Source organism: Bos indicus x Bos taurus, chromosome 16 (genome assembly GCF_003369695.1).
Source record: "Bos indicus x Bos taurus breed Angus x Brahman F1 hybrid chromosome 16, Bos_hybrid_MaternalHap_v2.0, whole genome shotgun sequence".
Taxonomy (NCBI): Eukaryota; Metazoa; Chordata; class Mammalia; order Artiodactyla; family Bovidae; genus Bos; species Bos indicus x Bos taurus.
This window is the reverse complement of record NC_040091.1, coordinates 72778949-72806271: the sequence shown is the minus strand read 5'-3', so window position 1 is coordinate 72806271 and position 27323 is coordinate 72778949. Positions and strand designations below refer to the sequence as shown.

At 48.8% G+C, this 27323-nt stretch overlaps 1 protein-coding gene across 3 annotated transcripts; it reads left to right on the top strand.

The window, feature by feature from the left end:
* The first annotated feature begins 579 nt into the window (after positions 1 to 579).
* Positions 580 to 27323, top strand: TRAF3IP3 (TRAF3 interacting protein 3). 3 transcript variants are annotated; one of them, XM_027565696.1, is made up of 17 exons: positions 580 to 1519; positions 4038 to 4200; positions 7924 to 8328; positions 10251 to 10398; positions 10545 to 10608; positions 10870 to 10894; positions 11150 to 11179; positions 11272 to 11367; positions 17866 to 17937; positions 20194 to 20334; positions 20456 to 20593; positions 21635 to 21770; positions 22618 to 22680; positions 24309 to 24368; positions 25459 to 25595; positions 26368 to 26481; positions 27069 to 27323. In XM_027565696.1, the coding sequence occupies exons 1-17, from the start codon at positions 1497 to 1499 to the stop codon at positions 27162 to 27164; spliced, it is 1911 nt and encodes a 636-aa protein (XP_027421497.1). In that variant the 5' UTR covers positions 580 to 1496; the 3' UTR covers positions 27165 to 27323. The 3 variants fall into 3 exon arrangements, 2 of the variants coding, with proteins under 2 accessions (XP_027421497.1, XP_027421498.1); XM_027565697.1 differs by lacking the exon at positions 7924 to 8328 and having other exon boundaries at positions 592 to 1519; XR_003515040.1 differs by lacking the exons at positions 580 to 1519; positions 4038 to 4200; positions 7924 to 8328; ... (3 more) ...; positions 11150 to 11179; positions 11272 to 11367 and adding an exon at positions 14674 to 15193 and having other exon boundaries at positions 24309 to 25595; positions 27069 to 27200.

Here is a 27323-nt window from a genome sequence, read left to right as displayed (position 1 = left end):
TTACCAGAGAGCAAACGTCTCTGGAATCATAGCACTGGGGAGCGCAGCTACTCTTGCTGAGGCTCTCAGCATTCTTGGCTTAAGACAAAGGTAGGCTATTGCAGAAAAAAACAATACGTAAATGAAGTAAAGTAAGTGAAAGCATGTTTTAAGAAACAGAAGCTTCATATTCTATTTTTTCTTAAATGACTTTTGGTAGTTCAGTAGTTTACGTTAAGTAGATTGTTTTTAAACCAGTAAGGTGACTTTCTAGTGATAAGCTAGGAGTTCTCAGAGTCTTGTTACTGGACAACTCCCCCTGGAGAGAGGAGGGCAGTGCTTTTTAATTGAGAAAAAGCAGTACCTTTTAGGAGAAGGCAATGGCACCCCGCTCCAGTACTCTTGCCTGGAAAATCCCATGGATGGAGGAGCCTGGTGGGCTGCAGTCCATGGGGTCGCTAGAAGTTGGACACGACTGAGCAACTTCACTTTCACTTTTCACTTTCATGCACTGGAGAAGGAAATGGCAACCCACTCCAGTGTTCTTGCCTGGAGAATCCCAGGGACGGGGAGCCTGGTGGGCTGCCATTTATAGGGTCGCACAGAGTTGGACACGACTGAAGTGACTTAGCATAGTACCTTTTAAAGTTCAGAACAGGGAATGACATACCTAGGGGGCAAGTCACGGTGATATTTGACTCAGGATAAGCCTTATTTTGTACTCTGGCAGGCCCAAGGGGATACAATCTGAAATGGAGTCTAAAGGGAGAGACTAAACTGCTCTAAAGATTAACACAGTTTTTCCTTTTAGTCCAGAGGTTGGTATCTGGGAGGCCCTTCTTTTCTGGGTTACCTTCCTCTTTGCTTTTCTATCTGTCCATTTTAACACACACACACACACACACACTATCCTATCCCAGGCTTGAAGCTGCATCCTGTCGGGGCCCTTCTAGGTCAAAGCCAGTGAGATGGTTCTTCTCTGGAGCCTTGGATGAAAAGTAACTTGCTTCCTGCTCAGTGCTGGGACCCACAAGAATGAATCTGCTGTTAGTTGTGTCTTAGGGCTAAGCCTTTCAGATTCTCTATACAATAGATGAATCTCACGCCAGTACTGATCATTTCTTACAGCATAACTTGGAGGTTTTATTGCAGAAGAAGGTTCTCTATCAACAATGATAACAGAAAGCAACCAAAGAGGACTGAGAATTCTGTCCTGCCAGGAACATGAAGTTGTAACTACCGAAGAGAGGCAGGCTTGCAAATGGAGGAGTTAAGAAAATATTTATTTTCTCCTGATGAGTTTAGGCTGTACCATCTCTGAGAATGAATGTTTGTCCGTGGGATGTCTATATGGACATCTGATTAAACAGTTACCAGTTACACACTTGGAAGACTAAAGAGGAAAGTCTGCACTGTGGAGAATTTGCACGCGAGCAGGCAAGTCTGTCCACAGGACCGATCTGCAGGACTTGGAGTTCCAAACTCCCCACACACACACCCCAGCCACCTTCTGCAGAATGTGGACTGCCAAGCCCACCAGGTACTACGCTGTCGAATGTCCACGACCTTATTCTAAAATGAATAACTTAGACTTGAGGAATGCATTGCTGAGAAAATGTTGGAGGGTGCATAGGGTGCAATTCTGAGGCAAGAACAACTTCTTATGGACAAGGTTGCCATTTCTCAACAAATGAATAGGATGTCATCCAGAGGGTGGAAGTGGGGAAAAGATTAGAACTAGTAGCTCCCATGGCGGTGGTGGTTGCGGGGGGCGGACCCTATAGAGGGTTAACTTCTTCCTGCTATTTCTTGGAGTATAGGAAAAGTCATATTAACATATAATTAAAATTTTTCTCTTTCAAAATTGGGATTCCCTTTTGTTACCCCAACCCTACCATGAAATCTGATAGTCCTACACATTCTCGTGTGATGTTGTGAAGGGTAAAGCAGTGTTTTCCAATCCTGTGTTTACCCCTTCAAGGGAGCCCAAAGAGGGCTCAGCATCCAGCAAGGAGATCATGTTCCAAAGTTCAGGATTTGACCATCAACAAAGGGACCTGGAAACAGTGAGAAAAAGCACAGAATGCTGACCAGTAAATGCTAGGTGATCAACTCAACAAGGGGCCTGACCTACATCCTCCTCACTAATCCCCACCAGAGGAAGGGAACCCTCAGGCGGAGGCAGGCTAATGATTAGACTGTCTGTGTATTAGACTGTTAAACTATCTACCTCTGTGTCATACTGTGCTTAGTCGCATCTGACTCTTTGTGACCCCATGGGCAGTAGCCTACCAGGTTCCTCTGTCCATGGGATTTCCCAGGCAAGAATACTGGAATCGGTAGCCATTCCCTTCCCCAGGGGGTCTTCCCAACCCAGGGATTGAACCTGGGGCTCCTGCATTGCAGGCAGATTCTTTACTGTCTGAGCCACCAGGGAAGCCCATCCCATGGCATGCATAGCCCTAAAAGAGATTTCAATCTTCATACTCATTTCTTTCTTTCAGTGGAACCCAAGTAGCTGGCCCACAGGAACTCCTACTGCCATCATCTGTCCTCTCTTATGTTCTTATGCCCTAAAATCCCAGAACCCTCTCACATTTCTACACCCATAACATTCTCTTATCCTGCCATCTGGGGCTCCTCAACCCCTCTGTCCTCACCCCCATCTCCATGGGCCAAGCTTCAGGCACAGGATCTCAGGTCTCTCATCTGGAGGAAATGTCGTTTGCCTTCAGTCTCCGTGCTTGAGAATCCATCCTCAGCACGTTTCTCCTCAGAGAGTGGAGGTAGTAGTAGGCGACCAAAAAGACTGCAACACACTCCCAGCATGTTGTTAATTGTTATCTTATCACAGCTGTTTAAAAGGCTCATTACGTGCCTCGCATGTGAAGTCTTGGACTTCGTGGGAGCCACATAAATCATCCATTCAGACACTGAATGGGCCATTCAGACGAGGTGCATTGCGCAAGGCTACAGAGCTACTCAGCTAACTTGTCCCAAGCTGGTGCCCTGCATCGTCTTACCCTGAACTTCTTGGGAATTTCCTGATTATTGCATTTGGAATAGTTCCCTTTTAAGGCACACAGACAAATTCCTTTTAGTTTTCCCCCAAATTTCCTACTTCAGGGGACTAGGAAATTCTCATAAGTTTCTGTCTGCAATTGCTCCCTTTATCCCCCAATCAATCAACCATCATCTTTTCACCTTCCCCCTCCCCTGTCCCCGATCCCATTGTTTCAGAAAGGAGCAAATTCAGACCTGGCCTCATTTCAGAGTTCTGCAGAAATACCAGTACTTTAGAGGAGCAGAACCTCTTTATAATACCAGGATGGAGAAGGGGTAACTAAAGGGAAGAGAAAATCCTTACACAGAAAACTACCTGATACAGATAAAAACCTACACTGGGAACCTGTCTTGTGGATGAAAAAGGCCTTTTTCCCCTTTTGTAGAAACTACAAGGTTTGAATACTTTTTTAAATTTGAGTATAATTGCTTTACAATGTTGTGTTGGTTTCTACTGTACTAAAACATGAATCAACTCTATGTATACATACATTCTCTTCCTCTTGAGGCTCCCTCCCCACCCCATGCCTCCATCCCACCCCTCTAGGTCATCACAGAGCACCAAGCTGAGCTCCCTGTGCTTTACAGCAGGTTCCCACTAGCTAGCTATTTTACATTTGGTAGTGTGTGTGTGTGTGTGTGTGTGTGTATATATCAATCCCACTTTGTCAATTCGTCCCACCCTCTCCTTTCCGCACTGTGTCCACAAGTTATTCTTTATGTCTGTGTCTCTTTTCCAGCCCTGCAAGTTGCAAGGTTTGAATCTGACCCAGAGATTCATCTTTGTCTAATCCTGGAAAGGGAATTTTGATGTGAAACCGTCCAAGAGTTCACACCAATCAAATAGGAAGAGAAAGGGCAGTTGGGGTACCCACCGGTGGGAGGAGCTCCTGAGCCCAGCCCTGGAGGCCTCAAGGGTTTAGGGGCCCCTCGGATCGTGCCAGAGAGCGGAACTGGGGTGAGCAAGTATTGTGGCTTTGTGTTTCCTGTTTCAGCAAGGCTGCTGTGCAAAAAGAAAGACAGTACCAGGAAGGGAAACGCTCAGGGGGCCCCGAGCCATGGATTGAGATCTTGCCCCTTTGTGGAGACCACAGCCAAGACCTGCCCAGGAGCTGGGATGCTTTCCTGAGCTGCTGGGGTTGGCGCCTGGGACCTCAGGTAACTGAGAAGGAGGAGGCTTCTGCATCCAGGTTGGGGACCTCCGACTCTGGGGTGGGGCGGAAGATGCTGTCTGCCAGCTTCCCTGGGCTGAAGGGGGAGACACTGTCCACTCCAGTGGTTTGAGTGTTGGATGTGGGGAACCAGGGAAGTGTCCCGTGTTGGTCTCCGGAGGCCCAGCTCCCAGTGTCCTCTGCTCCATCCATTGGATGAGACGAGCCGGGAGTCAGACACCTGAGGTTGTAGGCTCCCAGGAATGGGCCGTACACTTTACAGCTCCCTTCCCCGGAGGGACCCCGTAGCACCCAGCTGCCTTCCCAGCGGCGTGGGTGCAGGCCCTTCGCTCCTAGCTCGTGCTGAGAGCTCTGGACTAGGAAGGTCTGACCATTCATTCATGCAGGAGGCCACTCATCACACACGCAGCCAGGAAGTAGGAGCCAAGACTGGGAAGGGCAGCGACAAAGCACTGTCCGGTGAGGGCAGCGCCCTGGCCTCCCCAGTGGCACCGAGGACAGAGCCCCCGGGCCAGTACCACCTCTTCCCAGAGCTCCAGCTGAGGCCTGTCAAGCTGCCAAGGGCTGCCTGGGCAGTGGCCCAGTGACCTCTCTTTGAACCACACGGGGAGCAGTTCCTTTTTCTCCCACAGCGCATCTCTGTCAGTCAGCCGTCCACATGGCTGCTTGTGTTTAGAGCAAATCAGAATAGTTGAGACCTCCCGAAGAGCTGGGATGATTCTACCCAGCTGTGCCACACCAAATCCCCCAGCTGTGAGAGCCTGGAGTCCGGGAGGGTCTCCTCCTTCCCTGAAGAGCCTTTTCTACTGCCACCCCCAGCTTGGGCAACAGGTGTCAACGTCTGCCCCACAGGAAGTAAAGCAGGGCAGCCACGTGTTTCAACGAACCGGTGCAGACAAAGCCCGTACACTTATCTCCCCTCCACAGCCCTCTGCTCTTCACAGCTGGAGGAGGCAGGAGTGTTCTGCCCAGTTTCCTCTACGAAGCCTGAGGGATAACCTGGAACCACACAGGGAGGGGATCTAGCGCCCCACTTTTAAAGGTGGGAGGCAGGCAGGCGGCACACCGGTTCTTCACTCACCCCCCTTTGCCTCTCTGCCGGGCCTAACTGAGATGGTGGCTGTTTCTAGACCACAAGGCAGCCCTTTCTCCCTGTAGCCCACACCCAGAAGTCAGACCAACAGAGCAACAGTGAATACGGTCTCAACCCGGGACCAGCATCCCTTCCGTGGGGTAAACAATACCTCTCAAAGAGGAAGGGGGCAGGGGGATTGGAGGACTGGGCATTCTGGGTCCTGGAGTGCTAGGTTGGCTTGGAACCTCTGTCGTATAGCACTGAGTCTTCAATATCCAAGATCAGGAGGACGGGAGTAATAATAATGCTATTATTAAAAGCTAACATTTATTGTGTGTTACGGCCCTGATGCTTAGCATGCATTTTAAGCATCATAACCTTAGGAGGCAGGTTCCCACTTTACAGATGAGGAGACAGAGACACAAAGACAATCAATAGCTTTTCAAAAGCACACGGGTGGTCGGCAGCAGGGCCAGGAGTCCACAGAGTCTGAGCCCATGGCCAGGGGTCCTCGCCTCCCCCATCTGCGGCAGAATAACCAAGGCTGATGGCCTGGGACACCATGAGCAGAGCTTCTGAACATGGAGTTTCCTGCATATCCATTCGTAATTTAATAGGAATGGGCCTCTCAGATCCTTTCCTAAGCTTTAAATGGAGAAAGTGGTAGGTGAGATGTGAAGGGGACCCTGCAGAGTAGGAGCAGGGAAGAAAGCCAAAAGAAACGGGAGAGACACCCAGAGACGGGACGAGCGGACGGGCACTGACAGCTTCACAGTTCTGCCGGGGCTCAGTGCTGCCTGAGACCAGAGGATGCCCCCTCCACACCTGGAGAGTCAGGCACCGGACAGCGGACAGGGCCTGAACACGAAGACTACCCGACTCAGGGTGTGAGCCTGTCCCACCCACCCATGACCCCCGAGAAGGAATGGAATGATCACAGATAGAGAGCAAGAATCCTGCAGAGAGTTCCAGACTGAGCTGGGAGGTGCAGGGACGTGCCAATGATAAGGGCAGAGAGGCTGCTACCTGTTGAGTCTGTCTGACCTCTAAAAAGACCCAAGGGGCCAGAGCCGGCAAACACCTGTGGGCTGAAGCTGAGAAACCCTTCTCTGACCTACGATGCAGGAACTAGGTTTCCAAGGCGGTGGGGAGTGAGGCTGTGGATGGACAGAAGCAGCAGCTGTAAGGGGAAGTCCCTCTCGCTTCATGAGTCTCTGGGCTAACTCCAGGGACCAGTGGAGGCAGGGACCAGAATTTCCAGGGCTCAGAATCCAGCTCAGCCAAAGTGAAAGTTGCTCAGTTGTGTCCAACTCTTTGCAACCCGAGAGACTATGCAGTCCATGAAATTAATCCTTCAGGCCAGAATACTGGAGTGGGTAGACATTTCCTTCTCCAGGGGGATCTTCCCAAACCAGGGATCGAACCCAGGTCTCCCGCACTGCAGGTGGGTTCTTTACCAGCTGAGCCACCAGGGAAGCCCTAAGTCCGGCCCAATTTAGCCAAGCTCCCCGAGGGTTCTGGGAGAACAGACAAAGTTGCACAAGGTAGGTGAGGGAGAGTAGGAAAGAGACAGCAGGAGAAGGGGCGAGGGCTGGGGGTGACGTGAGCAAGCAGGTAAGAGCGTGTGAAGGCACAGCAAGCGTGGCCTCTACACCAAGCCTGGTTCCCTGGGGACTTCTGGTTACTGAGTTTGTTTGTTTGCTTTTGTTTCATTTTTGAAACACAGCCTTATTTAGGTATAACCCGTGTGGTTGCAGAAGACACAATTTGGCTCCGGACGAAGGAAAGCAGACATGCCACCACACTTATCCCTAACAGGGAGGGGATTCTAAAAAGCAAAGGAACCCTCTGCTCCAAGAGATACTGAGCTGAGAGCTCTGAAATGGCTTTTGGCCAGTAACGGACAGGTGCTCAGCCAATACTGATTTGGGTGATCTGAACCTGAGAGTCAGAGCTCAGTTTATTGGTCCAGGAGTGGAATGTCAAGGGACCGATGTCAGGATCCCACGCCTGGAGGCAATAGTGCGGGGTTTCCCTCCTAAACCACGCCCAGAACCAGGCTCATGAGCCCGCTGCGTAAGGCTAAGCAGAGGGCAGTGGGCGCTGCTCATGGACTGGCTGCACCTTGCAGGGTCTGGCTGTCTGTCCAGGCCTTGAGAAAAGTCACTTGCCTATTAGTACTTGAGTAACTAGGCCAAGAGAGCATAAAGATGCTGGCCTTCCTTTCAGATGGAGGAAGAGGGAGCCAATTTAACTGCTTCTCTAGAAGTTCCTGGAAAAGGCACACGTCCGCATCTGCCATCCAAAGGGCTATAGGCTTTTGGTGATTTTTATCAATTATTTCTCATGTTCCCCTAACTTGGAGGCAGGCTGAGATGTTCGGTCAAGGAAAAAGTGGCAGCCAGAGGAATCTCGCCACTTTACAGAAGGGGAGGCACAGGCCAGAGAAGAGCAGAGATTAGTCGAGAGACTGGACCCACAAGTCCTGAATTCCCGCGTGACATCATCCCCGCCTCACTTTTCAACCCACATGTGTGGGACACAGTGCTACTTCTGCCCCTCATCTAGAGAAGTGGTCACTTTTCTGCCCATCTCCTGACCCCTCCCCTTTGCCTCCCTCTTGGCACTGGGCAGACCCGGGCAGCTATTCCAGGAACTGGAAGCCAAGCAACAACAGGTGCTCAGGAGGTCATCATGATCGGCCCAGACCCCAGGCCTGCCCCTGGCTTGGCCCGGTGGGCTGAGAGCTACGAGGCTAAGAGCGAGCGCCGGCAGGAGACCCGCGAGAGCCGCCGCTGCCGCCCCAACGTGACCACTTGCCGCCTCGTGGGGAAGGCCCCGAGGACCCAGCAGAGGGAACAGCTCCGGAGAGCGCGCCAGCAGCAGTTTTTCAGACGGAGGAACCTGGAGGTGGAGGAGAAAGGCGAGGCACAGAGCCCGCCAGCCAGGGAGCCAGGCCCCTCCAGGAGGACAGGCCAGGCCACTGACCTCAAGGAGCCCTTGTCTTGGGCCAACAGGATCTCTTCCCCCAGACAGCAGGTGGGCCATGTTGAGGGACACACTGCCCTGGAGCGGATGGGCTGCGGGAGCAAGGCAGGTGGGTGGGCTCAAGGTCACCGAAAACTGATTTAAATGAAGTCCCTCCTTCCTCAGTCATCACAGAGTCTCCCTTAGCCAGTTACTCGTTCTGACGTTTTTCTTCTTGTGTTGTTTTTTTTTGGGGGGGGGCTGGGTAAGGGGGGGCTTGTTTACCTACTTTTTATTGTTGTTTTGCACTTGCCTTTTAGGAAAGAGAAAAATAATTTCACAGCTAATTCCTAGTATCCGTTCCAATTCAGTCTATCTAGATATATCTTCTACAGCATTCATTCATCATTGTTCAACAAACATTCACTGAATGCTTACTGTGGGCCAGGGACACAAGCCAGATCTTCTTAATGTCCCGCTTGACTCACACACACACACACACACACACACACACACACGTTTCTTGTCTCCATTCTCCTATAAGGCGGCTGCATCGCCCACCTTCTCTCGGGCAATCCCAGTTCTACTAACTTCACTCACCTAAGGCCACGTCTGGTCCAGGAAACCTTAGCTGCCCTAGCTTCTTCAGGCCACCTCTGCTCCCTGTGGTCCTTACGAGGCTATGAATCCTCGAAGATTGTATAACTCTTAGAGGGCCCGTCAGTCTGGCCTGGGAAGGAGCGGTGTTGACAAAAAAAACCAGGGTATGTTGAAATGAGCTCAGCCAGCAAACCATCTGTGTCTTCCTATCCACGCCGTGAGCACATGGACAGCAGGGACGGGTCCTCTAACGTCCCTGGAGGTGCCTGATATTGTCCCATCCCCAGAGTAGGTGTTCTATCAGGCTTTCTTAGCCAGTGCATCTGTTATCCAACACAGGAGGTGCTGTTCAGAAAAAGGATCCTTGAGTCCAACTGTAAAAGAAAACCAGCGGTGTACTTTCTAAGGCAAGAAGGTTTCTGAATGCTTTCATGGAAAAAAAAAAATTTTAAGAAGAAAACACACACACACACACACACACACACACACACACACACACACACAGTTGCCTAAAGAAACTCCTCCTGAACCTGTCAGTTCTGTAAGGTTTATTGAGATTTAATCTGCACGATTAGCTGCCATAGGCATTCCTTAGCCTTTTTGTGTTACATTACAAACATAGAATTTACTAGATTTTAGTTTTAGTTTGTAAGAAGAAAATATTTGCAGACTAATTGTGACGACTGCTACACATTCCTCCCTGTTGCTGGCCTACTTTCTCTTCAGTGACCCTTAGCCATCTTCCAGCTGGCGCTGAGAGGAAGGCAGTCCCCTCTAGAATATGGAAGGCACCCTGGCGACCATCTACTCCAAACTCATCGCTACACAGACAGGAGCCTGAGACCAAGGGAAGGCAGGACCCGACCCCGGTCCCCCTCACTCCCTCCTCAGACCAGTTCTCTTTCCACAGCGCCATGATGGGGGCTTTGTAAGGGGCTGGGATCATGGTTTTGAGAGAAAGTAACAGGAGACCTGGTAAAGAATCTGCCTGCAATGAAGGAGACCTGGGTTCAATCCCTGGGTTGGGAAGAACCACTGGAGAAGGACATGGCTACCCACTCCAGTATTCTTGCCTGGAGAATCCCACGGACTGAGGAGTCCATGGAGTCTCAGAGTCAGACACGACCGAGTGACTAAGCCTTTATGCTTTTAACTGGAGACCAGCCCCGCTCCCCATGTGCCTGGCCTGAGGAGGAGCTGATCCCACCAGCCAGGACCAGTGAGGGCAGGAGCAGGGGGAAGCTTGGGGCTGTGAAGACTAGAATGGCTTCCTTTGGTGCTCTGGACCCGAAACTTAATCACTGGCTCACGTTTCTGCAGTCAGCCAGAGAACCCTGTTCTAAGACGCTCTATCTAGGCTCGCAGCAACACCCTCCTCCCCACTTGCTTTCCAGGTGTCAGGGACCAGTTGCGAGGTCTTTGCGACCCAGCACCATCCTCCTTCAGGCGCCTGGAGGGATCCAGCTGGCCACTGCCCCACCCAGGCTGGTGGCCTTCCACCACAGGCCTCTCCCACCAAGAAGGCACCCAAACACCACCGTGGTAAGAGCCTCCCGCCCTCACTGGGGCCGGCAGAGTATCCTGCCCCAGCTGTCTCAGCTCGCCGGCAGTGGAGAGTCCCCTCACCTCCCCACTCCCCTCACTGCCTCTCCCAGGCCTCCCGAATCATCTTATCCCCTCCCTCTCAGGCACTCAGACAAAGGCAGGAGAAACACAGTCAACAATCAAGAATGATGCCAGTCAGCAAACCAAGTGAGTACCTTTCATGTTCCTGGCCCCAGCTCCCCCGCAGCCCATCCATTCCTCTCTTCTAAGCTTTCACTTGAATACCCTCCCCCAGCATTTTCTGGAGTGGAACACAAGGAACTTCCACATCCACCTTAATTAAGAAAAAGGAGGGCCTTCCCCACCCTATTGGCTCTCCAGAAGAGATGAGAGAAGGAATCTATGCCCTGCCTCCTGACGCGCCTGTGTCTTTAATCCACTGCCGGTTTTGTTTTTCTTCTCTTCCAGTTATGGAGTTGCAGTTCTAGATAAGGTAAGAAAATCCTCATGGTGGAGGTGTAGAATCACATGGCATCTAATCTTCTCCAAGCTCTGGAATTCACTGGTAAACTCAGCTGGGATGGATGGGGCATCCTCTCCCTGGATGAGCACAGACAAGGAAGCCTGGAGGGACCCTGAGTCCAGGAAGAAAATTCACTTAGCACAAGCCAATCCTGGCTCAGATTCCATGTTCTAGGATTTCGGGGAAGCCACAATCTTCTTAAACACCCTTTTTCTTTCTCTCTAGGAAATCATCCAGCTTTCTGAGTACCTCAAAGTAAGTAGCATGAACTCTCCCCTTAGCTCCTCCATCTGTCCGCTCACGTCTCCTCCAGGTTAATTTTAACCCACTTGCATTTTGCCCCTCAGGAGGCCCTACAAAGGGAGCTGATTCTAAAACAGAAAATGGTGATTCTCCAAGACCTGCTGTCTACCTTGATTCAGGCCTCTGACAGCACTTGGAAGGTAAGGGAAACCTTTGTTTGAACAAAGCTCGGGGGCTTCTATATGTGCCCATCTCGTTCTTCTTTCCATACCATTGCAGCAAGAGAAGGAGCTTTCTCACTACAGAAGAGGCCGAAGGTAGGGTTAGACATCCAACATGTCACAGTAGATATATGGGAGAGCTTGGCTGAATCCAGGGTCGTCAGCTGAGGACCATGTTGCCACTCACCCAGGGAAGACCCAGAATCAAAAAAAGGCCCTCCTTTTTTTAATTTGTTGGAAGAAACAAAAGAAGGTCTCAATACAGTTCTTGTTACTGACTGTGGTAAATATCAACTGTTTTTGTATGGAATTCATATCAATATTAACTTTCAGCCACCATGCACCTACTTCTCGCCCCAGACATGAATGGGAAAGCAGGAAGGGACCTAGCGATTACCTAGTCTAATTTTCTCATTTTGTCCATGAGGAAACTGTCAGGGAAGTCAGGTGACTTGCTAAAGTCACAGTGCTAGTCAGAGGCAGAACTGGAACTAAATTCAGACCTCCTGATTTTAGTTCATTCATTCAACAAATATTCACAGATCATGTTCCCTGCACTGAGCACTAGAAATAATGAGATTAACCAGACAGGGTTCCTGCTTTTAGAAAGCTTGTGGTTTTCTCAGGGAGACAAGATGCCTAAACAGTGAAGAGATATGAGAAATAAAAGAGGTGTTTTCAGGATATAGTAGAATACAAGGGGAGAACCAGGGAAGTATTTATAGTTATATTTCAAGGCATTGACTATCCATATTGTATTTTCCAGGCAAATGTGACAACAAGAACTATATTCTGGTCAGGGGATACAGCACAGGCAAAGAACCAGAGGCATGATATAGTCTCCAGCTTTTTATTATCAGGACCCCTTTATATTCTTTAAAAATTATTAACATCCAGGGGCTTCCCTGGTGGTCCGCTGGTTAAGACTCTGTACTTCCAGTGAAACAGGGTACAGTTTCAAAGCCTGGCTGGGGAGCCAAGACCCCACATTAGCGTTACTATTAAAAAATAATATTAAAATCCAAAGAATCTTTATATTTACCATTTAGAAGTGAAAACAGGAATTTTAAAATATGCACTAAGTTTAAAATAACAGTAGACAGATTACATGGGAACTTATAGACTGTTTGAAAAATATTTTTTTTAATTTTATTTTATTTTTAAACTTTACATAATTGTATTAGTTTTGCCAAATATCAAAATGAATCAGAGAAGTGGCCGTGCTTTACACTTATGCAAATATTTTTAATGTCTGAACAGAAGACAGCTAGATTCCCACATTTGCATCTGCATTCAATCTGTTGTTAATACATTGTTTTGTTAAAATACCGGAGGAAAATCTAACCTTACACAGAAATACAGTTGGAAAAGGGAAGACCTTGCAGATCCTGGATTCCAGGGGGTCCACTGAAATTCTCAGACTGCATGTTCACGCAGTTTAATGCCACCAGAGCAGAAAGCCACAGGTGCACAGGCAGAACACAGAGCCTCGCGGGCCTCTGTGAGCATCTGACCGTCCACGCAGATGGCCATGCTTAGAAAGCCAGCCCACCCGGGACAGGAAGGCATGGGGCAAAACTGCGAAGCCCGCAGTGATGTCAGAGACCTCCAGGGCTCAGCCAGCCCTCTTCCCATCGGTCATTGTACCTGGATTTGGGTGTCTGTATTCAGGGCTCCTGCTGCTTAAGGAAGTGGTTTTCATAGCAGAGTAGTTCCCTGAGACAGACAGCTGTGCATGCCAGGTGCTTTCCGGGGCTGAACTAAACTGAGACTGTCTCATTCGTTTATTCAGCAGACGTCTGATAAGTCCCGACTATGTGCTGGGTTGGGCGCGGCAGGCACAGAAGGCAGTAGATTTCCCACAGCAGCCAGGAAGAGAAAGACAAGTCATAAATAAACCTAACTGCTGCGTGCTCAAGCTCTAACAGTGCTTTCTACAAAGGGACCCCCCAGACAGAAGAGAAGGGAGCGATTCTTCTGCCTGTGGCGGAACAGGATAGGCTTCAGAGGCAAGGGACCACTTTAGTTGCCTCTAGAAGGACTAAGGAGGAGTTTATCACGACAGAGTGAAAGTCGCTCAGTCATGTCCGACCCTGTGATCCTGTGGACTACACAGTCCATGGAATTCTCCAGGCTTTTGGAATTCTCCACAATACTGGAGTGGGAAGCCGTTCCCTTCTCCAGGGGATCTTCCCAACCCAGAGATCAAACCCAGGTCTCCTGCATTGCAGGCCGATTCTTTACCGGCTGAGCCACAAGGGAAGCCCAACAAAGAGAGTAGCAGGAATGATGAAGGGGGAGAGAAAGTAGAAAGGATAAGGGTGCTTACGATAAAGCAATCTAAATGACAACAGGCCTGGGAGTAACAGAGCGTGGGGCAGGGCCGAGTGTGACGGAAATTAAGGGATTGTGTCAGAGGAGCTTCAAAGAGAAGACCTCAGAGAGGTCTCTAGTATTATGGCTCTTAAATTTTCTGCCGAATAGGGTATGTCGAACTTAAATAGTCATGGATTCGCTTTTAAAGGACGTGTGTGTGTGTGTGTGTGTGTGTGTGTGTGTGTGTATCATGAGAATGCACGACACCCCAGCAGAAACACTGCTGCAGGCAGTAAGCAGGGTAGCAATGGGAGGTGCTTGCCTCAGGTCTGAAGTCCCACACTTAGAAATGTCCGCCCCATCCTGAGAAGGAGTTTGTCCAGTAGCTGTGGAGTTGTGCTCGCTTAGCAGCATATGTACCAGGGACTTTCCCTGCAGGTCCGGTGGTTAAGACTTGGTGCTGCTAAGGCAGTGAGGCGAGGGTTTGATCCCTGGTCAGGGAAGCAAGACCCCACATGGCCAATAAATAAATAACACAGCCACGGAACTGAGTTGAAAGAGATGGATCAGCTCTGCATTTTAAACAGTTCTCTGACAACAGTGAGCACTCAGGCTCCGAGTGGGTGCAGGGGTGGGGAAAGCTCTCCTAATATCCCAGGTAGGATACAACCAGAGCTTGGGGGCGGGGAGGATTTACTGAGAGACATTTCCCAGGCAGTTTCTGCTCCACTCCACACTCCAACAGCAGGGGAGGGTGCAGGGCTTCCTCCGGGGCTGTGGTTTACTCCCTTCCTCCTTCCTCCCCAACTAATACTCACTCTTCTTGTCTTCTTCCTCCCCACCAACCCTCAGCTTCCTGTTTTTAAGAAAAATCATCTCAGATTTTCAGTTAACTGCTCTTGCTTCCCCCCAAACAATTCACCCCCCTTCTTCAACAGAAGGAAAGTCTCAGACTGCAGTACTGGGGAAAAGTAACGAGAAGAGTGTGGCCAGAACAGGGTCTCTGACATTCAGCTACGTTCAGGCCTTCGTTTCCATTTGGCCTCCCTAATTTAAACGCCCAGCTTCACAGGCAGCTCCCTGCAAACTCTGTTACAACACCAGGGACCAGCTCCCTCTAGTGCCTCCAGCCTCCAAGCTGACGCTGGGTCTTTTGGATGCGACAGGCCCTGGGGCACCGCAGAGACTCCTGAGCTGGGTCCAAGCTTCAAAGCAGAAACGGTCCGGGCGGTAGAGAAAGCGAGCCCACAGTATTGGGCAATACAGGCCCGAGCAGGGCACACTTGGGTTTTTAGTTCTGCAAAGTGAAACTGAGATCTTCAGATGACAGTGCAGCGGGGGATTGGCCCTAAGCAACCTCTGCTAGAACACAGAGACGAGAAGTGGGCTGGTGCTTCTGCCGTGAGGTGGTGGTATTTCTGGAGAGCAGGTCAGAGGCGGGGGAAGCAGAGCAGCAGCAGCAGGAGCTGAAGCCTCAGACCGGCACCAGGTGTGTATGGCCTCCACCTCGTTCCCTTTTACACCCGGGGCTACTCTGCTCTCTGAAACTCAGGTCCTGGGATGCAAAGCCCACAGCTGGCCTGTAAAAAGGGCTTTTTCCCCCATACTGTTACCACTGGGCTTCATACAGGGAGACCTAGGGCTCAGACCAGGAAATTGCACACCTCATTTGCAACAACTTGGCTGCAACTTTCCTGCCTGACTTGGGGAGTCGAGGAAGGCAGAGCTGCGGGCCAGAGATGTGTTCAAACCTCAGACTTGGGTGGCCCTTCATCCCCACAGAAGGAGCTAGCCTGAATTGTCTTCTATTACAACATGAATGGAAAAGTAATCTGGGGTGTGGCTAACATACAAAAACAGCTGGAAGAGGCAAAAATATTGGATTAAAACCATACTAAGGAAGGAGAAAGGAGCTACCCAGAAAGAGTAGGAGCCTGGGGGAAATGTAAGAATACCGCCACGGACTTGTTTTCTTCCCAAACTATTGCAAGATAAACCTTCAAGCTCAGTGGGTTTGATTGCATTCTGCATAGTAAGAGTTTGTTGCTCAGTCACTCAGACATGTCTGACTCTTTGCGATCCCATGGACTGCAGCACACCAGGCTTCCCTGTCCTTCACTGTCTCTCAGAGTTTGCACAAACTCATGTCCACTGTGTAGGGGAAAACAGAGTCTGACGACCTGAAGTGCGGAGGAGGAGCTGGGGTGCCGGGTGGAGGGAGTCGATTTCAGGACCCTCGGATTAACAATGAACAGGCCACTGAGGGGAGTAACTTTTCCCAGTCCCTCCAAAGCCAGGAACAGTGGAAGTCTTTGTCCATCTCTTTTATTGGTCCCAAAGCCCTGTGGTTTATTGTAGATGCCAAATCCCTGACTCTCAGCTCTCACACGAGACATTACGAAAAACATTAATAGCAGAAGGCAGTTTGAAAAATTATTTTTGGCAAAGCCTTCTTGCTTTTGCAAGACCCAGCTGAGGAATACAGGAAGCAAAAAGGGGCGGGGGGGCGCCCCTTGGCTCCCTGTGTTAGAGGAATCAGCCAAAAGATCAAAACAGGAGCTGTGAGATACCACTTCCTGCCTCCCCCAGGTGCCCTGAAACTCACTGAGGAGACAGACCACAGAACAGTCTCCTCTGGCCATTACAGACCAAAAACGGTACAAGAGTTGGAAATGGCCAAGACGCACGACTGAGGGGCCTTGGCAGCTCAGGCCTGAGGAGAAATGCAATTTCTAGACCTCACAAGTGTCCCACCGGGCCTGGCTGGAACAGCCCAGGGAAAGGCTATGAAAACCAGTTACCACTAACGAGACCTACGGCCTTTTCTCTGGGAAACTGGCATCCACGGCATGCCCCCTCCTCCCTCCCCCATCTCCACACACACACACACACACAAAACCTTAAATCATACTCAGGGCTGGAAAAACAAAATCCCTACCTGGGAAAAAGGGAGCCCTCTACAGGTGGGGAAATGAAAAAAGCAACAAGGAAGCTGTTAGCTGCTCAGCAGAAATACTGAAAACCAGGAACATAACGGGCCCTCCTGCCTGCCTTTCCCCACGCTTGCCCTTGAGATCAGCTTCCCTCTTGGTGTGTCCCAAATGCCACCAGACAGATCCAGCTCGTCAACAAGTAAAACATGGCTTTCTTGGAATTCCTCTCACCATCGCAACCACACACGCGTACAAAACCTGCCTTAACACCCTTTCTCCCTTTCCTGCTTTCTTAAAAGAATTTCTCATCTTCAGGGGGATGTGGGTGTGTGTGTGTGTGTGTGTGCATGTGTGCGTGTGGCCAGGAGAGGACAGTATTCACTTGCTAGGGCAAGTGAATATCACAGACTGGGTGGCTTCACCAACAAGAATGTGTTTTTCCACAGTTCTGGAGGCTGCAAGTGTTAGATTAAGCTGTCGACAGGGCAGATTTCTTCCGAGGCCTCCCCTTGGCCTGCAGATGGCCATCTTCTCCCCATGTCCTCACATGGCCTTCCCTCTGTGCATGCCGATGTTCAAATCTCCTCTTTTTATGAGGACACCAGTCATACTGGATACGGGCCCACCCTAATGACCTCATTTTAACTGAATTACCTCTTTAAGGACCTTGTCTGCAAATACAGTCACCTTCTGAGGTAGTGGGGGTTAGGATGTCAACATATGAATGCTGAGGGGTGGTGGACAGAGGTGCACAGTTCAGACCATGTTGGGGGTAAGGGAGGGAAGGCATGTCCCCCCGCCGGGAGGAGAGACCCCTTTAGTCTTACTGGCCTTTAGGAGTAAAGGACGATGCACTAGACTGAGAGGAGGTGAGGAGTAGAGGTGCCTAGACAGACCGGGGAGAGGTGAAGAGGGAAGAAAAGGGGAGCTTAGAAGCTTTCCTTCAAACGGGCCCCTGCAATGATACCCTCAGCCGTGTGACAGAAAACCTTGGGGTACACAGTGACTTTGGGGAGCAGTCTGATCCTTCCTTCACCTATTCCAGGGAAAGAGGAAAAGACGCTCTTCTTTCCAAACATCCCTTGCCATCTTTCCCCCTCCCCACCTCCTAAAGGAGCCCAGTTCCACAAAGACTGTTTATTATAGGCAGTAGGCTGGGAATACACAGCAAAAGTCTCTGCATGCTATATTTTGGCCCAAACTCACTAATTCATTCCATTTGTTCCAGGGCCAGCTTAATGAAGACAAATTGAAGGGCAAACTGAGATCCTTAGAAAACCAACTGTACGCCTGTACCCAGGTAAGCATTCCGGAGGACGCCTCTAGCCCAGGAGTCTGAAATTAAGGGAGACAGTGCTTGAACCTCAAGCCTAGTCTAGAAACATCACCTGCTAGAGATTAATGCACGCATCCTATTCACCCAGCTCTGGCCTTTACCATTTTCACTTTGGTCTCCGATTCACTCTCTCTATCCTCCTCTCCCTTTCTCCCACTGTCCTTTCCTTTGCACCCTGGGAAAGGAAGCCCAGCACCAGCGCTTTGCCAGCTCCAGGGAAACCTTGAGAATACCTGGAGAAGCAGGGAGAGGCCCTTGGTAAAGATTCAGCTTATCTGGGTAGCACTCCACAGGCCCTAATTTTAGAAGAGATGAATTAGATATTACAGTGAAGTCTCGCAAAATGATTTTCATCCCACGGGCAACTTCTATCTAGCAACAATCCCTGGGAGCAAGTAAAAGACTGTGACTCCTGGCTTTCTGTGGCATTGTTATCCACCTGCAGTAATCTCGATTGCCCTGCTCTTGGATTATATGAGATAGAAAAAAAAAAATCAGTTTTCACACTGAATAAATGATAGATTTCTGACAGGTAGAGAGATAAGTTAAGAGAATGAGGTGGACTAACTAGACTGCTCCCATTTGATGTGTGGAAAATAAGGCGGCCATGTAGTTAGAATTTCTCAGGGGAACAGTTTATCTAGTCTATAGGTTTGCTGATTCACTGCTTTCATTTTTGCAGCATGACCTACTTTGTCAGACCCTTAACTAAAAAAATAATGCCAAACAAGCTTGTAAGAAACTGACATACAATTCAGGATGCCAGTCTACTCATTTTCAATGGGGATAAAGCTGGCCAGTGACCAGCATGGTTAAGTCCAATAACCTGGACATAGGATCTCAATCAATAACTCCTGTATCTGGCTTCTAATGACAATTCCAAGAAAAGACCCACTCAATATTTAAATCCAAATTTTCAGATGATTCCAAAGCTAAATGGAAATGATTTCATAACGAACTCTAAATTTGCATTATCTAGACTATCTCTTACTCAGTTGGGTAACCCAGAATCAACAGTAAAAGCTTCCGGCTTTCCCAAAATCACAGGGCATAAAAATGAAAAGCATGGGAAGGGCAAGTGAATTTGCAAAGCTGCTCTGGTGTCTTTTTGATCTTGAAGCCAGGAGAAATTTTAAAAATGCTAGGGTATTAATTTTTAAAACTTGAGATTACTGAAGATTGTTCAGATCACTGAGGCTATAAAAACAATTTTATTTTTTTAAAAATGCTCCCTGCGTCAAAGGAGTTTACAATCCCTTAAAGGAGGCAAATAAGTCAATGGATTAGAAATATAGATACTATGTGAACACCAATAAAACTACCTAATCCATAAAGAGTTGGGGGATAGACCTGGTTAGCCAAATTTATCAGAATTTTTATGATTCTTGGGCTGAATCTTGCATATGCAGAAGTTAACCAGGTGGAAAGGGTGGGTCAGGATACTCTAAGTAGAAGCTTCACGGGCAAAAGCAGAGGCTGAGAAGCACAGTGCTTAGGGGACCTACAAGCAGTTCAGCTTGGTTGGAGCAGCATGGAATGAAAGTCTAGGCTCATAAGTAAGCCATGCCATGCCAAGGAGTTTGAACTTCAACCTTAGAACACTGGAAACCAATGAGAGATTGAAGCAGGTTGTGACATGATCAGATAGAAGCTGTAGAAAGAAACCTCTAGCTGCAGGACTGAAAAGAGTTTGAAGGGAGGCAAGACTTGAAGATAGGGAGACTATATAACCCATATAATAGTATTACTAGAGTCTGAACCAAGGAGGTGGCAGTCGACAGAGGATACAGGCACGAGCTGTTAGAGAGGCTGACTTGACAAAGCTTGAAAACCAACTGATTGCTTGGAGAAGGTGAGAGAGAAATCAAGGATGACTCCCTGCTTTCGGGTTTGGGAGACTGGTAGATGATGCTGCTGCTCACTGAGATAGGAGCAGGTTCGGAAAGATGATTTCCTCTGGGAAACGATGGATGTCAAGTGCCTGTGGAAGGCCCCGGGGAGAATGCTCAGCGTGTCCGGGGCAGTTTATCATCCCCACTCACTTCTCACATCACCTGAAGGACTCTCCCTGCCCGCCTCCAGCCTGGAAGGCAGTCCACCAGATTACTGACATCTCTGCCTTGTGGGCAAGGACCGATTTCTTTTCACTTCTGCATCCCTGCTCAGGGCTTGAAACACATTAGCTCCATGTGTCTTTGTTGAATTGCATCCAATTTACAGAAATATTCCCCCTGGGGAATGAAAAAGGTGCTATTAGAGATGGAAGACCAGAAAAACAGCTATGAGCAGAAGGCCAAGGAATCACTGCAGAAGGTGCTGGAGGAGAAAATGAGTGCAGAACAGCAACTGCAGAGCACACAGGTGTGGGAATGCTCCGTGATCCTTGGGGCTGGGAGCCCTGGGGCGGTCGGGCCACAAGGGAGCCAGTGGCATGACTCCCTGGAACCCCTGATGCATCTCCCTCTCCTCTGTTCTCCCTCAGCGGTCCCTGGCTCTAGCCGAGCAGAAGTGTGAAGAGTGGAAGAGCCAGTACGAGGCTCTGAAGGAGGACTGGAGGACCCTGGGCACTCAGCACAGAGAGCTGGAGAGCCAGCTCCACGTGCTTCAGTCCAAACTGCAGGTACCAGGCCCTGAGGGCAGGGAGGTGGGGAGGGAAGGCAGGATTTAGGGGAGGGAGGTGTCGATAGCAGTGACAAGAGAAGATCCTGCTCAGCTGGGGGCCCCAAATCTGGGTTTAGCGAGGACACTGCTCAAGCAAATAACCTAAGTGTTCATTGGAATGACAGCATCCAAATGCAAAGGGCTGGACTGGAAAAACCCACTCTCTGCACCCCATCCCAGGAGGGCATCCAGTTCAGAAATGCCCACTGTTGGCACAGAACAAAAGTCACCAGTTTACTTACAGGTTGAGTATCAACTCACACATCTTGCCAATGTGTTTTTTAAGCCATTATAGTGGATTCTTGGCATTCTCAAGGGTTTCACCATTTCCGATCTGTTACCTTGGAGAAGTTAACTAACCACCTAGGCCTCAGTTTCCTCATTTGTAAAATGAGGATAATAATAGTACTCTCTCACAGGACTGTTGTGAGGTTTTTCATCAATTTTACTTAGTTGGATTGGAATTCTGAGGACCCACCTTTACTGAAGCAGGGATCTAGGCAACCTATTTGGCAAGAGACAACAAGCGAATCATCTTATCACAGGAGAGAACCTCGCTGGCCACTGCCTTCACTGTTCTCTCCCTCAAATCACCTACCAGGGAACTCTCACCAAGTCCCTTTCCTTTTCAACCTTAATTCTTTGTGAAAAATGCACCTACTCCCTCCGCCTTGAAAAAATCGATAGCGTGAGAATGAGAAGTAAAGACAAAGTGAAGTCGTCTAGAAAAGCCATGATTCGGTATTACTGAATGTGGGCATTTATCCAAAGGAATCCCTTGTGAATTTCAAAGATCGAATCCCTTATTGGTTGTTAAGCATGAGGAATAGAGCAAACTGAAGAATTTTAAAACTTTTCCTATTTTTTCCACTTTCCTCAGACTCCCTTTGTCTCTGTTAACTCTACAATTTCCTACAGTTTTCTTCTTCCTTGGGATCTGCCCACCACCTCCACCCTAGCTAGCGCTGACCTGCCTGTCTGCCCCTCCCCCTCCCACCAGGGAGCAGACAGCAGAGACTCACAGATGAACCAGGCCCTACGACTTCTGGAGAGCGAGCACCAAGAGCTGCAGGCCAGGATTGAATGCCTGCAGGAGGACAGAGACCTGTGTAGCTCGGACACCCAGCACCTACAAGGTACCCATCCCCCTGGAGGCTTTGGAGGCCTCTGGGAGCCCAGAGAAAGGGGGCTTGGGTGGAAAGGGGTCAGTCTTCCATTGGTTTGTTTGGTTGACCTGGCGATTTAATTTTACTCTGAGAAAAAGGCAGGGCTGTTTTAATCATCCAAGACCAAGACACAAAGGATCCAGCCTATCCGTCTAAGCCAGAGCAGTTACTCCCATAGCAGTCACATGCCAAGACCGCATTCCTAATTTAAAGGGAAAGGTCAGCAGAAACACCAAGCATAGAGGTTTCCCAGTCACGGCCCCTGTCAGCTGAGAGGGGACCAAATTATACACACATGCTGCTGTGCTGTGCTCAGTTACTCATTCGTGTCCGACTCTTTGCGACCCCGTGGACTGTAGCCCACCAGGCTCCTCTGTCCATGGGATTCTCCAGGCAAGAATACTGCAGCAGGGGAGAGGGGGATGGGGAAAGAATACTGGAGCAGGTTGCTGTTTCCTACAACAGCAACTGATATTGTTCCGGACAATACCAGGAATGTTCCTGACCCAGAGATCGAGTTGGCATCTCTTCTATCTCCTGCTCTGGCAGGCAGATTCTCTACCAATGAGCCACTTGGAAAACCCTATATACACATACAAGCCTTAACTCAGCCCACTGTCGACCCAGATGAAATCCAAGGCAGTAGGGTTCTGGTTTACCTCTTCAGAACTGGGACAAGCAGAAGAAAGAGCAACTTCCACTTGACACTGGTCAGAGGCCATGGGCTAGACAGCATCTGTTACTAATTTCCAGCCTCAGGGGTGAGCTCTTTAAGTCTTAGGTTCTTCTATTTTGGTTTGTTTTATTTCATTGTCAGATCAACTCAAGAGGTCAGAGGAGGAGAAACTTGCCCTGGTGACCAAGGTACAGCAGCTGCAGAGTAAGTCCCTTTCCAGATTCTGAAAGTAGCACAGGTGGCTTTTTGGCATTCTTGGGGCCCCTGCCCCACAAAAGGCATCCAGAGGAGCGACGGGAAGCCCAGTCCTTGGCAGATCCTCTGCCTCCGCTTGTTCAGACCCTCCTCCTGGGCAGTGAGGTCACTGACAGCCCTTCACAAGTTCCACATTAGCCTCTGGCTTTTTCGTTTGTTTCTACTTTTCTCCTCCATGCCCACAAGCACCACCTGCATTTCCCCCAGAACTGCATATTTCACCAAGTGTCTTCTAAGGCAGTTCTTATTTTATATATTCTAATTTATTATGCACGTTTGTCACACAGACCTGTCACTAGGAATGGTTCAGAAAATAAGCTCAGTCTACCTCCCAGTGACATGTCAAGGCCAAAGAGGAAAAGGGGTGTTTCCAAAGAAAAGCTGGCAATTTCTGAAAAGCTAGAGAACCTGAAACAGTGCACAGCTCTGCTGGTTGCCTCCCACCTTAACCTCTGACGCCCCGACAGAGAAGTTTCATGCCAAGAGCAAGGAGTATAAAAGCCAGGCAGCCTCAGGGGTCAGGCAGAAAGAACACCAGCAAAAGCTGGGCTCCTACACAGTCGGGGCTGAATGGGTAAGTCACTTCCAAATCATGCCTTTATTTATTCAGCACTTATTTACTGAACCCTACCAAATGCCAGGCACCAACATACACTGAGGATACGGTAATGAACAGAACTGGCGTGGTTTCCTCCCTAATGAAGCCTACATTCTAAACAGACACTATAGTGAAGTATGGAGTTTCTATGAACAAATACGTGTCAGGTATTAACAACTGCTAGAGGAAAACATACAGCAGGTTAAAGAGAAAACAGTTGCTATTTCACACAGGGTCAACTGGGAATGTCCTTCTTCTAGGGTAACATTTACGCAGAAATTTAAAGGTACACGGTAGGAAGAGATATAAGGAGGGTGTGTTCGTAACAAAGCACCACAAGCTGGGTGACTTAAAGAACAGACATTGGTTTTCTCATAGCTCTAGAGGCTGGAAGTCTCAGATCAAGGTGGAGGGCAGGGTTGGTTCCTTCTGAGGGCTCTGGGGAAAGGATTCATTCTAGACTGCTTTCCTTGGCTTGGAGAAGGAAATGGCCTTCTCCGTCCAAGATGGAAATTGCCATCTTCTCCATCTCTTCACACATCTTCCATCCCATCCACGTCTGTCCAAATTTTCCCTTCTTGTAAGGACACTGCTGCTGCTGCTGCTAAGTCGCTTCAGTCATGTCTGACTCTGTGTGACCCCATAGATGGCAGCCCACCAGGCTCCGCCATCCCTGGGATTCTCCAGGCAAGAACACTGGAGTGGGTTGCCATTTCCTTCACACTAGTCAATATTAAAATAGGACTCTAATGTCCTATTTTAACTTGATTACCTCTGCAAAGAACCCATCTCCAAATAGGGTCACATGCTGAGGTACTGGAAATCAGGGTTTCAACATATGAATTTGGGATGGGGGGAGTGACGCAATTCAACCGACTACAGATGGGAACATAATAATTAAGGTCTCAGCAAAGTTCTGAAAAGATACTCTTTGCAGTAAATGTGCTAGCACAGACAAGTTCCTTGTGTTTTCCAACAGGTCTGCTTCAGAATCAATCCTTGCAGCTTCAAAAACAGGAGAAACTCTTAACAAAGAAAGGTCAGCAAATTCCTTTCCACAAATTCTAAGATATTGCTCTTTCCTTGCCCTCCTAGAGGCAGAGGGATGGACTACATGACCCTGTGTCAGGGATTCTTAGGTCAGGGAGCTAAAGGAGCACTTTAAGGACTCATCATTGGCTCTGAGAACACTTTAGCTAGTTAACCTCCTATTCTGAGAGGTATATAAACTATGGAAAGGATTTCTACTCCCTCTGAAAACATATGTCTGTATTGAACATTTCAATAAATTGATTTTGAACTCAGGATTTTACGTCAATTTTTACCCTTGACTTTCCAAACCAGATCCAGCTCCCCAGGTATAAACTATGTCACATACAACAGTCACCTCACTCTCAGCCCTCAAGTCTGCTGCCTCAGCTTCCTGAGAACTCACCAAACACCTGGAGGGGGCGAAAGCTCCTCCCTTACTCCCTGCACGTGGCCCTTTGTTTTCTCATCACGATCACTGGGTAACACATAAAGCAGAAATGACTATGCCCACGTAGGATGGGTAAGAAAATCAAGGTCAATGAAGGTAGCTGGTCGTACAAATTAAGGCTACAGCTATGACAACAATCCAGAATTTCTGACTCCCAGTCCAGGGCTCTCTTCCCCAAGATGCAGACTGCCAAGGGGCTGAACAACCAGCGCTAACTACATGAAGATGAAGTCTTCATGTTTATGGTTATGATTGCCATTCTCACCATTTTGAAACAAGGACAGAAGGAAAATGGAGTTATACTGAAGCATCCAGGAAACCCACTAGACTAAAAGATGTGACCTGCAACCAAAGAAGCTAAATAAGCATTTTCTAAAAGCATCTGGCATTAAGCAGGACTAACGATAGAGAAAAGATACCAACCTTGCCCTCGAGGGGCTCTAATTCCAGCTCTCTGTCCAGGCTGAGCATGGTCCCAATGAGAGTTCTTTAAAAATCAGAGAACTGCCAGCCGTGCAGTGTGGCCAGCGACAGGCTCCTCCTTGTTCCCCCAGTCCTTTTCCCTCTCCCCAAAGGGTTCTCTCGGTGTCAGGACCTTTCCTCAGAGGTGTGGGCCTCACTGTCATTGAGAATCTGGCTGCTTTTTTAGATCAGGCTTTGCCTGTGAGGAGCCCAGAGCCCTCCCATAACGAAGTGGAGCCTGAGGGTCCAGGGAAGGAGCAAGACTTGGATTTCAGAGACGAGCTCCAGAAGAAAACTCTGCAGCTCCTGGCCAAGGAAAAGGAGGTGAGGTGGTGACCTCAGAACAGGAGGGACTCATCCTCCAGCGACAGGGAACCTGCTGGAAGTCAGTGAGACAGCAGGCACTTCAGAGCTGAAGTCGTGATTAGATGCCTGTAGGTATTCCTTGGCCTGTATAAAAACGTCTTCGCTTTCAGCTTGTCAATCTTTTCCTTCTTTATACCAGTCTTAATTCAAGGTTTTACTAAAGAGTTACTTTTCAGAAAGTCAACCTAAACTCCAACACATTTAATAAATACATTAACTCCTCAAACTCTGTGGTACAATGAGTATCTTAAAACTTTACACAGGGTCTTTTAAATAACAAAACTCTTCCTACCTACATACTTACAAAATACATATGTCCGGAAGTATTCACATGCAACTCGCTCCCCCAAAGAGGCTTGCACTAAGATCACTTCCAGGTCATCTGTGCTGTAGGAACTTCCCTTTTGTGTGTCCCTATTTACAAAGCACTTGCACATAACAACTATCACACAAAAGCACTTACACGTATAGTACAAAATATAATATGCATTCTATATGACATATATAATATGCATTACACTTAATGTAAAATATGCATTTAAATGAACACATTATGGATAAGCTAGGCGAGACTGTCGAAAGGCAAACTGAAATCTCTGACAAAGGCTGGGAAGGGAGGATGGCGGTAAAAATGACCATGAATGACAGGGTATCTTACACAGGGCCTTCTCCCCTCCCTGGGCTCTGTCCAGAACTATGGTGACGACCTTGGTGGTATTCTCCCCCACAGTGCAGAGAACTGCTTTCGGAACTAGACAACCTCAGTGACGAGTACCTCTCCTGCCTGCGTAAGCTGCAGCACTGTCGAGAAGAGCTCAGTCAGAGCCAACAGCCGCCCCCCAGAGTAAGAGCCCGAAATGATGGTGGGATGCTTCCTCCCTCCCCCAACTCTTGCCCGTAAAATTGCCCAGCCCCTGCCAACATCTGGCCAGCCTGCTCCGCTCAGCTTGGTTTACACTGTACTGACAGTATAGCAACCATGAAAAGAAACACTGGCTCATGCCTCCAAGCCTAATTTTCATGGAACTCTTGAGCCTGAAGGGAAAAACTCACTACTGGCTGAAGTATGAAAGGGTGTACTTTCAGTCTATTTTGAGCACAGTGGCAAGAACAGAGTGAAGAAAGCAAGAGGAATATAAACAGAGAATAATATAATTTTGCTCAATTGTTTTCCACTTTTGATTTCTATCAGTTTTTAAGTACCTGGCCCCTGCTGGCTGTGGTTTGCTGGTCCACTGACCTTTGGTAAAGTGATTGTATCCCAAGAGAGGTGGCAAAGTGACAGAGACAGTGATACAAAAAGCTTTCTCTCCTCCACCAACCCAAGGTTTCCTACTGGGCTAGAAGGGGAAGGAGGAAGATTATTTTTGCCTGTGTCTTCTCTGACCAACCCACGGCCTCTTTCTCTTTTCTCCCCCTCCCTCCTCACAGAGGCAGTGTGGCCGATGGCTCCTGATGCTGATGGCGCTGGCTGCTATAGCGGTGGCAGTGATGCTGGCCAATAAGGACAGCCTGATGCTCTGGTGACAGCTGCCTTGGGTGAAAATCAGAAACAAGAAATTCAAAAAAAAAAGAAAAAAAAACCCTCAGGTTTGGGTACTTTAAGGTCTGGGTTTTCCCAACACAACTAGGATTTATGACTATTTTTTAACCTGCTGTAAAAATAAACAAATAAATTTCACCTGA

Coding starts and splice junctions, on each gene's coding strand:
- TRAF3IP3 (XM_027565696.1), top strand. CDS start 1,497: ATGTGGACTGCCAAGCCCACCAG. Junction 10,609..10,869: donor GATGCCAGTCAGCAAACCAA/GTGAGTACCTTT, acceptor CTTCTCTTCCAG/TTATGGAGTTGCAGTTCTAG. Junction 26,482..27,068: donor GCCAACAGCCGCCCCCCAGA/GTAAGAGCCCGA, acceptor CCCTCCTCACAG/AGGCAGTGTGGCCGATGGCT.